The following is a 15,691-nucleotide window of genomic DNA, read 5'->3' on the forward strand; positions in this document are numbered from 1 at the left end:
TTTATTTTGGGTGCATGAAAGGTACCCTAAAGGTCTGGAAGCTGGCCAGCTATGTCCAATGCAGGATGTAACCCCAAATAGCTAAGGCCACTGCAGCAGTGATCAACATGATGAACATCAGCTGTGGTCTCTTCCTACAATCTCCCAACAGCAAGTTTCACTGCACAGACCAAAGACTTGGGGGACCCTTCTGACTCATTCAGGTCGGTGTCCGAGGTAAGAGACTCATCCTGGGAGTCTACATGCTTCCTCTTGCATGTCCTCTTCCGAGGGGGCTCCTCAGAAGGATATTCCGGGGAGGTCTCGGAAGAATGGAGGCCACCAGCCGATGGCTACTGAGGCTGTGAGTCTCTGCTGTCTAGAGACAGAGTAGGTGCTGATACAGAAGTAGGTGCCCCAGGGGGAAGAGTGTCGGTACACCTGGTAGGAGCTGAAGATCGGAACAGCACACTCATCATCTCGAATGCCGACCTCTCCAGCTCCGAAGACCTCCCTGGCTCTGAGGAGACAGAGGATGCCATCGGTTCCAGATCCATTGGCTACAAGATAGATGTAGGATCCGAGCTCACCCTAGCCGACGCGCCGAGAGGAAGGCTTGTAACCAAAGAGGTTCGGTTCCAGGCATCCCTGTCTGGGCCGACCAGGGAGCTTCTGCTCCTAGACACCACGGACTGCACCGAGTATGTCGGAGCAGAACTTGGCTCCGAAACAACCTCAAGGGGAGCTGGAACCGAGGGTTCCACCAGCGGTATGAACACTCTGGCTCCTAAAATCCAGCACGGCTCGGAGGAGGAATCACAGAAGGAGTGGCGGACTCAAGTGGCCCTGGAACCAACTGGGTCTGAGCGAATAACATTTTAGGTAAGGCAGATGACTTCAGGAGTCTCAGCACTGCTCTCTCCACATCTTCTTCCGATAAGATCTCTGAAGATCTGGAAGATAGAGTGGGAGAACGGGATTTCTGTAATATGGGTGACCTTAATGTAGGGAGACTGGTATGGGATCCGTAGACTGGCTCCAATGTCTACTATCAGTGGTCGGCTCTGAACTACCTGGTGCCGACACTGTAGCAACAGTAGTAGTAGAAGTAGTACCCCTGATCGGCTCCGAACTCAGTGGAGCAGAGGAGGCAGCAGGTTTGTCAGATTTAAAAATTTTGAGAGGCGGCTCCAATGCACCAGCCGGCGTTGGGGAAGGCCTCTTAGAAGATTTAGATTTCTCCTTTTTCGATCCATGAGACTTAGCAGAGGAGGAAGAACTAGCCAGATCTTCCTCAAAAGAGGTCTTAAGGAGACCTTTTAAAATAAGTTTATTCTTTCTCTCCTGCAATACCTTGGCACTAAATGAGTAACAAAATAGGCATGTTTCCTAAGTGGAAGGCCCCAAGACAGTTTACGCAGTATATGTGGCCATCCATTACAGGCATCTTCTATGAACATTTCACACACTTTTTAAAGCCACATGGCTTATGATCCCTGACCTCCTTAGACATCTCACAGAAGACTGCCAATCAGACACACAGAGAAGAAAGGGAAAGTGGGAGGACTAGGTCCTCTAACTTAAACGGGCCTAGCCCTTAAAGTACCAGCAAAGACACAACCACGAGGACTAGGTCCTCTTGACTTAAACGGACCTAGAAAGGAAAGGATCACAAAGACAATAAAACAGTTTTGCACACACACCAGAGAAGAAATACAATCTCTAAATTCAAAACAAGAGAACAAAGGTCAAAAACCCCGTTCTAACTGCAAATACAATAAGCGGAGAGCTCCACAAGCAAAACTATTTATTTTAATCTAAGCACACAGACAAAGCTTACCTATATTTTGAACTAATGTACACACAGCCTAAACTACGCCAAAGGTGCCTACAACCACTACTATCAATAATATCTGAACTAGGGATATATAAATATATAGAAAACAACCCCAGTGAAGAAACTAACTGGCACACAGGATACCAAAGAGAACGATAAGGCCAACGGCCAACTGTTCTCAGAAATACTTAACACAGAAAGAACTCTGTTAACTGCTAAACTAACTACAAAAACGACACTAATAACAGCTATATCAAGCTATCTAAATATGGAAAAAAACAGCAGAATTTAGTCAAAAAATTAGCAAAATGTGTTAGACTTAGCCACGGCCAAGAGAAGCACATCCGAACTGGTCAACACGGCAAACGAGATCTAGGGATTGTACTGGTGCACCATGGGATACACCTACCTACCACAAGCCAACTAGAAGACTTAGAGCTTGTAAAAAGGCCGAGGATCAGCTCCGATCCCATGTGTAAGAAAGAAAGCAAGAAAGGACTACAGAACATTCAACATCATGCTCAATTTCATTCCCAGCTTAAACCTTATCTTAAACAAGCGGCCAAAGGCCAATACCACCCTTCTGACAACACTTCCTAGTCATTTTTAAGTCTTTCCACCTCTTGCTAGACTTACTTATTTTATTTATCTTTGTTTACAATGAAAAGTCTGACTGGGATAAAACCCTTTATTAGTGGAGGCGCGGGAGTAAAGCTCATACAGTTTTACAACAGGTTTGAAAATTCTAAATGGCATATTTCTAGAAGATTCAACATTACACATTTTGTACAAGAATATTTGGAAAAATCACAGTGGACATTTTTACTGAGGTTAAACTTTTGTACACACAGTATTTCAGAATACAAATATGAGGACAAGAAATCATATATAAAGAGTCTAGGATTACGTTAGTAGTTTTACATTAGGATCAAATTCAGCCTTGTTTTGCTGTAGATTTTAATTCACACAGATGCATGCAAAAGGCATACTTTATGATTCTCTTTCAAACTGAAATATATTTTGATAGATTGGAATTAGGTAGACATAGAAATGAGTGAATCTCCGTTTGTTAGAAAGGTCAGGGTAATGTTTGTTAAAAGGTCAATGTTATTGTAGCAGTATCTTTTTAACTGGGAGAGTAGTATTTGAAAAGTGAGGTGTAGCAGGTGAAGAGGAGCAAGTAGTACTTCTAGAGAAGTGAGGATTGTAAATGGAAGAGGAGGTAAGAGAATGAAGAGTTTTGTTGAAGTGAAGAGGTAAGAGAAAAAGATGTGTCAGAACAAGGGGCCGGTACGGTGGTGGTGAGGGATTTATGCTGACAGCAGATTTAATGATGTACTCTAAGTAGAAAGGTAGTGTGAGAGGATCTCTTCATTGGAAAGGATTTAGAAGGTGGATTGTGAGGATGTGTGCAAGCAAGGAGGAGACGAGCAAAAGAGGATGTTTGGGATGAGGTTGCAAATGGATGAAAAGAGGGTTTCTAAGAGAGTGCATGGTTATAAAGGACTATCTGGGAGCAGTGTAGAAGCAGAGCCAGTTATTGCTAAGGTTTTGTTTTAGTGCCACTTTGAAAGTGTTTTTCTTACCCATCAGTTTTAGTGCAAGTAGCAAGGAATTCCATAGCATGGTGAAAAGACGGGAATACAGAGAGTCACCAGTTGAGTTGTTAGATATGGCTGAGAGTAGGAGGGATTTATTATTGGAACACAGCATTCTGGCACTTGTGCAAGGTTACAGTAAGGTTTGCAAAGAAGGGAATTTGTCTGGCTCATGTATTAGATTGTAGCTATTGGTAGCTGGGATAAGGACAGGTGTTGTGGCAGTTTCAGCCAATTTAGGTCATTTGTGGCTTTACAGTGATGTGCTGACTGGGTGGTATTAACTGCACATTTTGCTATTTTGCAATAACATGAATCTAATTTTGTTCTGAGGATGACGTTAACATTTGTAAAGATTAGTGATGCATCTAGGAGGAAAGGGAGTGGAGAGGTTTAATGTTATCTGTGAGAAATGTTTCTGGCCCTGTGGAGCCTGGTTTTTCTTTGAGTTTTACATATGATCTGGAGTATGTATGTGTTGGTCATATCTAAAACTGTTATCAAGTAAGACTCCTAGAAGTTTAGTTTGATAGACTGTTTTGATTGTCGTATCATTTGATGACAGAATATGGAATGTTTTATTTTGTTCAGAGTAACATTTGGGGGGTTAAAAGCATTATTCTGGTCTTTTTTGTACTGAGAAGTAGATCTGAGTCGGACATCCACGATACTGTGGAAAGGAATGCCTGCTATGTGATAACCTGGAGGTTTATCTAGTGTTGTTTCTGAGCAGATGAGTGTGGCATCATCTGCAAAATGGACTAAAGCTGCTTCTTTGGAGGCAGTGTGGAGTTTATTAAGAAGTTAAAAAGGAGGCACCCTGGGATTGATCCTTGGAGTACTCCTACTGTAACTGATATGAAAGGTGAGAATTTTTGCTGCAGCTGAGAAACCAAGAAAGGGACAGGTTACAGAGTCGTGGGGAGGAAAATTCACTCAGACGTTTTTGATGAAATACCATACTGAATGCTTTGGACAAATCAAAGAAAAGGGTTGAGACTAGGCTGCCATTGTTTCTGTGATGGTTAACTGTATTGGAAACATTGAGGAGAGCAGTTGTGGTGCTGTGGCCAGAGACAGAAAGCTGTGTTGTGTGTGTTAGAGAGTAGGTTGGATTGGTGAGGTATTGAAGGAGTTGAGAATGAGCTACATACCCAACTTCTCTGCTCAACCCAAAGACAGCACCATTTGTAAATGCCAGTACATATCTGCTGTTCTACTTACAATTATTTCAATGCTTATGCTATATTTTTCTCTCACTGTATTTGCTATAGGCCTCTCCTTTCATTGTTTTTATAATTAAATGGCTTTATAGTATTTTGCAATTTTTTTCCCAGGTTGAGACTGAAATTAGTCAGTAGTGATTAGTGCTTATCAATGTTAACAAATAAGTAAGGAAGGAAGGATGTGAATAAATGTCCAATCTTAAAAAAAAAAAAATACTGCTACAACAAAACAAAAATACTTTTTACTTATTATATAGTCTTTACTAATAATGCAAGACTCAAGTAAGCCCAAGTACCCATTTTCTTTAAATAAAAAAAATATATATGAATGGTTGAGCTTACAGTCCTGTTGCCTTGATAAAACACTGCATTTTAGTCTTTTCTAGACTCACTAGACGGAAATACCCATTTTCAATTTCAAGGCTACAAGACTATCTTACCACTGCTGATATTTTTAAGGTATGCATGCTGCATCATTGCTACAGGGATATGTCTTTATTTTATTATTTATTCTTTGTTGACTGGGTTAGTACCACTAGGCTAGTGGCCTCTTTTCAGGGAGACACAAAGTGGTATTTATACTACTGGAGAAATACGGCCAGTGCATTGGGGCTACCACCAACTCAATCAGATGGGACCTCAACTTAATGTCTAATAAGAAGGAAGGACGACATGCTCAGGAGTGCAGTATCCCCTTATGCTACACAGAAGTGCCAGCAATCAATCTGCCTGGTGTGGATATAGAATCCACAGCTTTCTGCACCAAAGGAGAGTGTGCTATACTTCCAAAATAGTTCCTAGCATAGTAATACTAAAACAGGTTCCTTATTCTTATCAGCTGAAATACATTCACGCAAAAAAAACGGCAAACATGTATATAATTAAAGAGCTGTTAAATGCTGTCAAACGTGACCACAAGTATAACGTACGTACTTACATTGAACTTTATGATGTCATATATTAGATATCGAGGAACTGCTTGTCCTTTAACTTTGTCAATAATCATTTCCTAAAAAAAAAAAGAGTAAGAAGAGCGACATTAATATCCGCTGGGTTGTATCTCAGTCAACCAATACCCCTATCTTAATGCTGCACATTCCAAGGTCACTAGATAAGATACTTACCAGTAATCATTACTCTTCCCTCATTCTACAACAGTAATCGTACTGTTTATTTTATTATTTTTCACACAGCTAGTGCCCTTCATCACCGCCACCCATGAAGGAACAACTAGCCAAATCCCAAGCAACATGCAGAATAATATCCTAGCACAACCTCGGAGCTGACATTTGTCAGCTATCTTGCTACACATCTAATTTCATGGAACAGGAGAGGAAACAGTCCAGGTTAATTAGGGATGAAGATGGATATCAAATATTATTAGCCTGCCACATTTCGCCCCACTGTAAGGATAGTGAGGGGACACTGCCATTTTCCCCACTTCCTGAGAGTCTGAAACTGCAGTCACTCAGCTGAACCTCAGATTTTGCCAAATCTCTTGGTGCACAAGTGACACTCATTAGAGGACCCATGCTGGCTCATGCACGGACTGACAGGGTAGGAGTAGCTGGGCTGAGTGTTTGGAAGCATTTACCCACAAATGAACACTGCAGGTCTTACTGCAGTAATGTCTTGACAGACTCAGGGAAGGCAGAAAGCAGGGCATGCACGAAATATAAGCTGGGGAAAGACGGACCCTCAGTCTCCTGATCGAATAAAAACCTTAAGGTGGCTGTGCAGGAAAAGGAGAATGAACAGTTCAGCTCTGGCACTGGTAAGATGGATGTGCAGGCTCAGGAAAGATCAAAAGTACAGTTAAAAAAAGTCAGCTTGCCCATGGGACATTCCAGCAAGGCAGCACACAGACAAGCAAATCTCAAAACTCCAAATATCCACACATCTTACAAACCATTCCTCTCCCCCCAAAAACCTACATTATACTACAGTGTCCGAAAGATTTCAACGCCTCCAGCTCAGTTCCCAGTTATAGCATGATCCCAAATACCTAGAAAGTGTACATGCACCGCTAAAAGATTTATTGTGTTCTATTCCTCTCAAATTTAGAGAGAGAAAAAGCTACATTATACTACAATGTCTGAAAGATGTCAAAGCTTCCAGCTCAGTTCCCACTTATGTTGTGATCCCAAATGCCTAGAAAGTGTACATGCATCACTGAAAGATTTTGTAAGTGTTCCAGTCCTCTCAAATTCAGAGAGAACCTTAATGTATTAACCTTTTAGACCATAACGTGTGGATGCAAGCTAAGTGCAAGTCATACCTCAAGGTATGGGCTCAGTGTAATACAAATGCAGGAATGACCTACTGCACATTTCCAAAGAAAGCACTCAACCTATTCAACTAGATATCAGAGAAAACTATTAATAATGGGCAAATAGTTAAAACATGAACCAGGTCAGGCAGAGCGCACCACAACCTCATGACAGGGAAATAACATCAGTAAAGTATTACTGCATACTTCTAAGAATAAGTTAAAAACTGATCAGCATTCAAGCAAAGTTTCTACCACACCAGCATTATGCACATTCTTAATCTCAAAAGAAACTCTTGACAGTCAGAAGAAAGATCTGCATTATGTGCTATTCCTACCGGACAACTGCCAGTGGTCTCTGTCTCTGATCAACTTCTAGTAGACACCTCAAAGTGAATGTGAAAAATGTGAAACAGCACTGAGACAACTGAGACAACTTAGCCAACTGGCATATCTTGTACTTGGACCCAAGACAGGGTAAAAGGAAGGGATTTACCAATGGCTGCTACAGTAAGAGCAATCAGCAGGAATATCAACATTCCCTATGTCAACAATTCTCTTTTTCAACATTGCAAATCATTAACTTTGTGGCTCAAGATGAAAATGAGAAATTCTTGATAAATTAGATGATCTATGGGTCTATGACTGGGTTAATCTTCTCTTCCAGTCCAGTTTGCTATATTTTTCTTCTCAGAAGCTCCAGCAGTTGGCTGCACTTGTCCTGTGTTAGTGCATATTGTGATTTAGCACTCAGCCTTAAATAAAAGTTCATCAGTGCTTCCCTTCAAAAGAATATAAGCATGAGAAAAAATAAATAAATAACCTTATCCTCATAACCTGTAACATGTATCAGGCGTGTCCTGTATATTATTCAATATCATAAACATTGAGCTATCAATAATACTGACCTACCTGTTTCTGAAAAACTGAAAGCTAAAACTAAATCTAGAATCTCCTAAAAAATGTGCTCATGTTTCTTCAGCAGTACAGACATACCCGACAGTGGCTCTTTCTATTCTTGATCAGACAAATTTAGATGTGGACCTGTTGTTGAGAATGATGTTTCTGTTAGTGTTACTGCACAAGATGGTATATTATCTACTGTTTCGGATTGTGAGTTTATTCATAATGTCTGGTGCACTGTTGACGATCCTACCAGTACTAGATTTATTGTGGAAGGAACTTTTGCTCCTGCATTTGAACCACCGCTTCCTATACAAAACAGTTCCATTCATATTTAATTACCACAGCTTCAACTTATGCATATAGCCAAGGGTTTCTGTCTTAACTAAGTACAGGCCTTTTATTAGCCTTAGTAATTTCCAAAAAATATACAAGCCATCTTCAATTAGCGACTTAGTGAAAATCCCCTGTATTTTAATAACCTAATGTAACCAAATACAGGTAAAAACACTAAATAGACCACAGGATGTAGCATAATGTCTCTAGAATTAAAAGTTCATCTCTTTACAGGGTTCAGTCTGGAACCCCAAAAAGGACTGGAAAAAAAAAACTCCTAAGAGTTCTTTCCCTTTTTCTAAAGGAACATTATATGCACCACCAAAACAGGCTAATTTATCCAAAAACATGAATTGAGACCTCAGCATCACATTTTTCCACAATTCATCCAAGAGAGCATTCCACAGACAAAGGAAAAGTAGGAGGCTGCCTCCTAAACAATCCAAAATGTAATCTTAACCAAAACAATCAAGTCATCAGCATAGGACAATACTGTAGGCAAGATGCATGCGACCTTGCTGTGCATCCTGTCATTTCTTTATCATGTAGCCAAGCACTGCATTCATAACTAAACAAAACAAAAGAGGGCTCAAAGGACACATCCGTTTACTACCATTATGTATGAGAATTGAATCACTTAACTATCCTTAATTAATACCTTAGCAGTGCATTGCAGGTACACAGATTGCAAAAGCCCAATAATCTTATTACTAATGTCATAAACCAACCAAATATTCTGCAATTCAGCATGACATTGTCAAAAGCCTGTTCTGTGTCAAGAACAATCTGCCCAAAAGCTCTGACTGCATACAGAGATAAAGCCCTGACTATGATCCAAGCGATGATGGTCCAATTAGCTACTCAGGAAGCAGGGGAGGTTGGGGGTGGGTCTAGACTGGTCTTAGTTGGTGCTCAGAGAAATAATCCCTGATGGAGGACAGCGACTGAGTCATATGGGCAGCAGCCTATGCATCTTTGACACAGACTTGGACACCTGAGCCACTGATGGCAGCCCTTTGCAGTTATAGACATGGGTGTATGAGGCAAACTGCAGAAAGGGCACAGGTGGTCACTATAACCTACTTGAATGATGGCCCATCTGGGTGGCTCTCATTCTAGGAGATCTGGAAAAGGGACTCCCTACACCCTTAGGGAACAAATGGACTCAAGACTGATGGAATTGGTGTGTGTGTGTGTGTGTGTGGCTTGATTGCTTGCAAACACAGCAGAAACACTTAGAAAAAGATAGGAAAAATGTCAACCTACCATTAGATATCCATATCACTGTGGAATGTACATAGAGTGCCATCCAAGTCTGGCAGAGCCAGAACTGATTTCAAGGCAATGCTCATCTCCGTCATAGATCTGTCCAAAAAAGCCCTCCTGTGATATGCACCTCCCACAAATGCCTAGAAAAAAGACTGCTACTTGGAAAATAAATATCAGTTAATGTACAGCAAGAGACATAACATCACCTGCATAAACCACCAACCAACAGAGATCCAGTCAAGACTGCACCATACAAATCTTAAACATAACCCACTTACATAAACAGGGATTCGCCGCTGCCCTGCTACCTCTCAAAAATACCTCTTTCTATTTAACAGTGCACACGTTTTCACCATTAACTCTATATAGATATTTCTATCTTCCCAGCATGTCAGAATATGTATCTGCAATTTATGGCAAGCAGTCTCTACTGACAAACTTTCTTAATTCTGTGCTTACATTCTATGAAGTTGTCCAATCACTACAAAATGACACCATACTCAACAAGATCTTGCCATAAAAGCTGTTGTTTAAACAGCATAGGTACCCATCAGCTGTTTTTAACTTTTATCTTTCATAAGAGCAATGCAAATGTTACCAAAAGAGAACAAAATAACTTAATAAATAAGTTGCTAAGTAAATACCACCATTAATTTCAGACAAGGCATCAGAATGCAAACAGTAATCAAATTCTGTCCTTAAAGGACCTCTGCTATACATACAGGGCCAATGCTTTCATACCTGCAGATAACCACTGTTCATAACCTCCCTACATCCTTTCTTAAGTCACAGTTAGGATCCCATATAAGAAAGCAAGTCCATATCAGAAAATATGTTAAGTTTCAGGAGTTCAAATAACTCAGTCCGATCCTCAACTAACATATGGACACATATAACAAATATATGACAAAAGTACGGTATATATTCATAAACCAAGAATAACTAAACTTCCCATTTTAACAAGAGTAAAATCTAATACATTAGGATTAACCAGCAAAACTACTCTGTCAGAGCATACATCCAGTACCAATGTTGATAACAGCTGACTTGTACATAACAAAACTGTTAATGATCCTGTTCTCTTATAAAACATGAAATTATACAAACTATATGATGGCAGCAAAATTTAAAACCAACAGACATCTGATCACACTAATAATGCTGTTGACATTTACCAGAAGTAAAATAAAATGTATCCCTTAAAGTTTTTTTTTAGTTTCAAACACATACGCTTCTTGAATTTCTGGCTCACAACTTTACTAGCTGTATAATCTACATTACAGTCTGAAACTGATTGCCAACAAAAGCAGGAGCAAAAGTTACTTCCACAATAAGTCTAGTACTGGTAGGATCATCAACAGTGCACTAGACATTATGAATAAACTCGCAATCGGAAACAGCAGATAATATACCATCTTCTGCAGTAACACTGTAACAGAAACATCATTCTCAACAACAGGTCCACATCTAAATTTGTCTGATCAAGATTAGAAAAAGCCACTGTCGGGTCAGATTCATTTCTAAACCCTTTGTACTCTAAAACATGTAAGACAAAGCAATCAAACAAAAATGGCCTACATAGGCAAACTTTCTACATTTCAAAATACAAATGCATACATATCCAATTCATGGACTTACCTTCGCACACACAAGCTATTATCCTCTGCCCCTCTCACAGCACCACCATGGCCCCAGTGTCCTTCAGTAATACAGTGAACCACTTTAAAAAGAACGGACAATTTCTATCTGCCATATTTCTGGACTTGTCCAAACCCTTTGATATGGTAAATCACAAAAAATGTTCTCTCCACCCTTAACCTTAGTAGTTCCTCTACAACCTGGTTCCAAAAACTACCTATCAGGAAGGCTGCAAGCTGTCCAATGGCAACACCACCTTCCCCTCTTCTCCCAGTTGCCTTAGGGGTTCCATCCTTGGGCCTCTACTTTTCTCACTCTTCACCAGCCAGCTCCACACCTTAGTGGTACAATATGCAGATGACTCTATTCTCATATCTGCAGCCCCCTCCCTACAAGAACTCCACATCATAACCTAACACTCCTTTCTATCTATGGAAACATGGCTGACTAATTCCCAACTCATCCTAAATCCCAAAAAAACAAAGCTCCTTCTCTTCTTCCCATCAAGATCCCCCTCATCTCCCTTGTCTTTCAAAATCTTATCCAAAAATAAAACCACCTCAACAGCTCACACTAAACTGCTAGGCATTGAAATCGACACTAACTTAAAATTCAAAATTCACATAGCTCTAACCATTAAGAAGGTCCACAAGAAACTAAGTGTTCTATACAGAAACGAACAATTTTTAACAAGAAACAAAAGCTATTATCGCTCGAACACACTTCTTGTCAACTCCCTTATATGTATCCCCAATTCAAACCAACCTCTGCAAAACTGTTCTGTCCAAACTGGAATCTTCTTTCAATAAAATTGCCAAGTTTGCCACATGTGGCATACAGGTCATATCACTGTACATCTCTTAAACAGATAAAATGGCTAAAACTTGCTCAACTACTACACTTTAACCAGTTAACCTTTGCCCACAAAATACTGAATTAACCAGACAAAACCCCAGATCTCCATAATCTTATACAACCATGTACCACTTCTACATCTCTCTGTTCTGGTAATAAACTCCTTCTAGACATAACCAAAGCAAATACCTCTGCCAGGGAATCACTATTCTCCAACTTAATTTCTAACTGATCTATATCATAATTTAAAAAAGCTCCTAAAAATCACACTTAATGGATACTTGGCGCTCTTCTTGCAATTATCCTGGATAGGCCTACCCCAGCCTCTTTAACCAAATATTGCTCATTGAATAATATGTTACACCAATATCTGGCCTCTACTGTATGAAAGCTAGTAGTCTTTTTCATTTAAATTGTACATATAGGTTCATAGGTTCATAGGTTTATACTAGGCTATCTGCCCTAAGGCATTTATAAGCCTAGCCCAAAGTTTTGTGGCTTACGCCACCCCTTATATGAAAAAATACTGTGCCCATTAGTTTGTTGTGCCTCTGTCCAGCAGTGACACAGAGATGATTCCCGGGGTAAACCTACGATCTCCCATCCACAGGTCAAGATTTCTCTTGAACAGAGCCAGCGAGGTGCTCTGCCTCACATGGACCGGGATTTTATTCCACAGCATAGGGAGTCTCTGAGTGATAAATCTATCCCTCCAGCACATCCTATTTATATCCGTGCTAAGGTTTAAGCCGCTTGCTCTAGTGGTTTTGGTGGATTTGGATTTTTTGAGGTGGAGCATGTCCATTAATTCCGGGTTGGACATGGCCTTGTATGTCAGGCACATGTCACCTCTGAGCAGACGGTATGCGACTGAATAGAGCTGGAGTTTCTTCAATCTGGCAGCATATGACAGATTTTGGAGTCCCTTTATCCTTCTGGTGAGGAACTTTTGGGGTCTCTCCAATTGCTGCAGATGTTGGGTGAGATACATCCCGAATGGGGCATTGTACTCGATCATTGGTCTGATAAGTGAAGCGTACAGGGGAACAATGACCTCACTAGATCTGGATGTGAATCCCTTCATGATCAGGTGGGCAATGTAGAAGGTCTTTCTAACCACTTTAGCAATGTGAGTGTCAAAAGAAAGGCCACTGTCAATCTGGGTCCCCAGGTCCCTGATAACCTCTTCTGTGCTTAGTGGATTGCCACCTATATGGTAGCTTGGGGTTACCTTGTTTTTCCCGAAGGGTATGACTATACATTTTTGGCGTTTAACTTCAGGCCATGGCTCTGGCACCAGCTATCTGTTTCCGTGAGTCCCTTCTGAAGGATATCAGTGTCCGATGCACTTTCCACTATGGCGCCCAGTTTGCAGTCGTCTGCAAACTTTGTCAGCCAAAGTCCTCCCATGTTGGCCTGTACTTCTGAGAAGTAGATGCCGAACAATAGGGGCCAAGGACCGAGCCCTGTGGGACACCACTTGTGACCGGCTTGGAGTCTGACATAGCGCCAGCAACTCTAACCCTGTGGGTTCTGTCCTTAAGCCAGTTTGCAACCCATCTTGTGACATATGGGTTTACATTTAAGCTGGTAAGTTTTTCTACAATACCCGAGTGGGGTATTGTGTCGAAAGCCTTGCAAGGTCAAGGTAGGCTGTATGGACTGCCTTTCCTCATCAATGGCCTTGGTGACTGTTTCAAGAAGTCGACCAAGTTCAAAAGGCATGATCTGCCCTTGACAAGCCAAACTGGGTTGGGTCCAATGTCTGCAAGTCCCCTATATCTTTGTTTATGAGCTCCATTATGATCCTCTCCATAGCTTTGCAGACTAGACTTGTTAAGCTTATGGGGCAGTAATTACCAGGGTCCGTGAGGCACCGCCTTTGTGGAGTGGGACCACAGTTGCCGTACGCCACTCCTTGGGCACGTATCCTGCGGTAAGGCTGAGATTAAACAGCTGCCTTATGTGCGGGTTTAATTCCTCATTTAGCTCGTGTAGCACACAGCCGGGGACACCATCCGGTCCCATTGATGCTGTGTTTTTAGCTTTAGAGAGCAGCTTTCACCTGCGCATTTGAGATGTCTGGGAGGCTACACTCCGCTGGGATAGTTATCTCTCCTTTAGGGGAGAGGGGTGAAGTTTGCACTGAACCTGTCTGCCAGTATGTTGGCAATGTCTGTGGGTTCAGTGATTTTTGCATCATTTTGGTCTAATTCTGAGCATATCTGGGAGTTTCCACCCAGATTCCTAACATAGCTGAAAAAGGCCTTATGATTGTCCTTTGAATCCATGGCAATTTTTCTCTCAAAATTGGCCTTAGTTGATTTTATGAGTGCTCGTATATTTTTTTACTAATAATGATCAGGGGTGACTTCCCTTTTATGGATTTTGTTCTATCATGTAATAGCTTTCTCCTCTTATTGTAAAGTTTGTTAATGGCTGGGGTCCACCAGACTGGACGTTTGCCCTTTGTGGAAAGAGTCTTGGTTCTATTTGGGATTGCCTGATCCATGCAGTCCTGGAGGTGTTCATAGAAGGCATTTGTAAGGGCTTCCGCAGCTTGGGTTGTGGTTTCCACTGGCTCAGGGGCCTTGAAGGATACCACACCAGTCTTGAGTAGTGTGAAGTTTGCTTTAGAGAAGTTCTTCACTGTGGTCTTTTTTGTTTAAGGTGGGGGCGGGATGTGGATTTCCAGTGAGATTAGTTTATGATCAGATTTCACCAATGAGGGATATACTTCCGGTGTGGAGCATTTTGTCCCCATGTTTGTGATAATGAGATCTAGTATATTTTCTCCTCTCGTGGGAACAGTGGCTAGCTGTTCCATGGCATTTGAATTTATGAACTCCAGGAACCGTTGGGCTAGAAAGTTAGGGCTTGAGTAATGTTCCCAGTCTATATTCGGGTAGTTGAAGTCACCCAATATGATGGTGTTTGGAGATACATTTATACCCTCCAGTGTCTTCAGGAAGGCTGTGTGGGGTTCCTGAGTTTGAGAGGGTGGCCTGTAGCATGCTACAATTTGTAGAGCAGTTTTGCCTATGGTTAGTTGCACCTGGATGGTTTCGAGCTTCGTGCATTGCCACCAACCTGGAGGTGTGGGTATCCTTTATGAATATGGATACACCCTCCTTTTGTGGTGTGGTCCGGGTTTTGGGGCGGAACGCATGATATGAGGTAAAACCTAATAGTGCCGGGTGCTCTCAGGAGCCTTGAACCAGGTTTCAGTTACAGCACAGACATCGATGTTCTCCATACTGAGAAGGGCCTCGAGTGTGTGCATTTTGAGATTTAGACTTCTGGCATTGAGCAGCATTACCCTCAGTTTCTTCCCATTTTTGTTTTCTAGGGTGGTAGGTTTAGAATTTGAGCCTTGCCTAAAAAGGCACTACGGGGTGGCAAGAGCCTTAGCCAATATCCGGAATCCCAGGGTGACAGGTGCAAGCCGTCCCTTAAGCAGCCTGGCTTTCAAGCATGTCATCCCAGGCAGACAGACACTGGATCCCCTTTGAATGACACCAGACATTAAGCCAATTGTTAAAGCTGATCATCTTGTCTCTATATTGTGGCATCATTCTTGGTGAAGGAAGGATACTGCTCAGGGTCAGGGTCATACCTGCCTGGGCTACATAATCAGAGAGCTCCTCTATGTCTCTTTTCATGTAGTCCAGGGAGGTACGTCTCAGGTCGTTCACACCAGCATGGACAATGACTGTGTCATATTTGTACTTGCCGTGGAGTGACCCGAGTGCTTGTGTTATGTGGCGGATTCTAGCGCCAG

The 15,691-nt window shown here is 41.6% G+C and overlaps 1 protein-coding gene across 1 annotated transcript in view; it reads right to left on the reverse strand.

Annotated features, from left to right (window-relative positions):
* Window positions 1-15,691, reverse strand: part of RNGTT (RNA guanylyltransferase and 5'-phosphatase) — a 2,413,358-nt gene that overhangs the window by 1,226,659 nt on the left and 1,171,008 nt on the right. The window contains exon 10 of the mRNA XM_044066976.1: window positions 5,578-5,649. Within this exon, the coding sequence (XP_043922911.1) occupies window positions 5,578-5,649 (72 nt within the window). The remainder of the gene's footprint in view (window positions 1-5,577; window positions 5,650-15,691) is intronic.

Source organism: Protopterus annectens, chromosome 1.part0, assembly GCF_019279795.1.
Source record: "Protopterus annectens isolate FY-2018-M chromosome 1.part0, PAN1.0, whole genome shotgun sequence".
Lineage (NCBI taxonomy): Eukaryota > Metazoa > Chordata > Ceratodontiformes > Protopteridae > Protopterus > Protopterus annectens.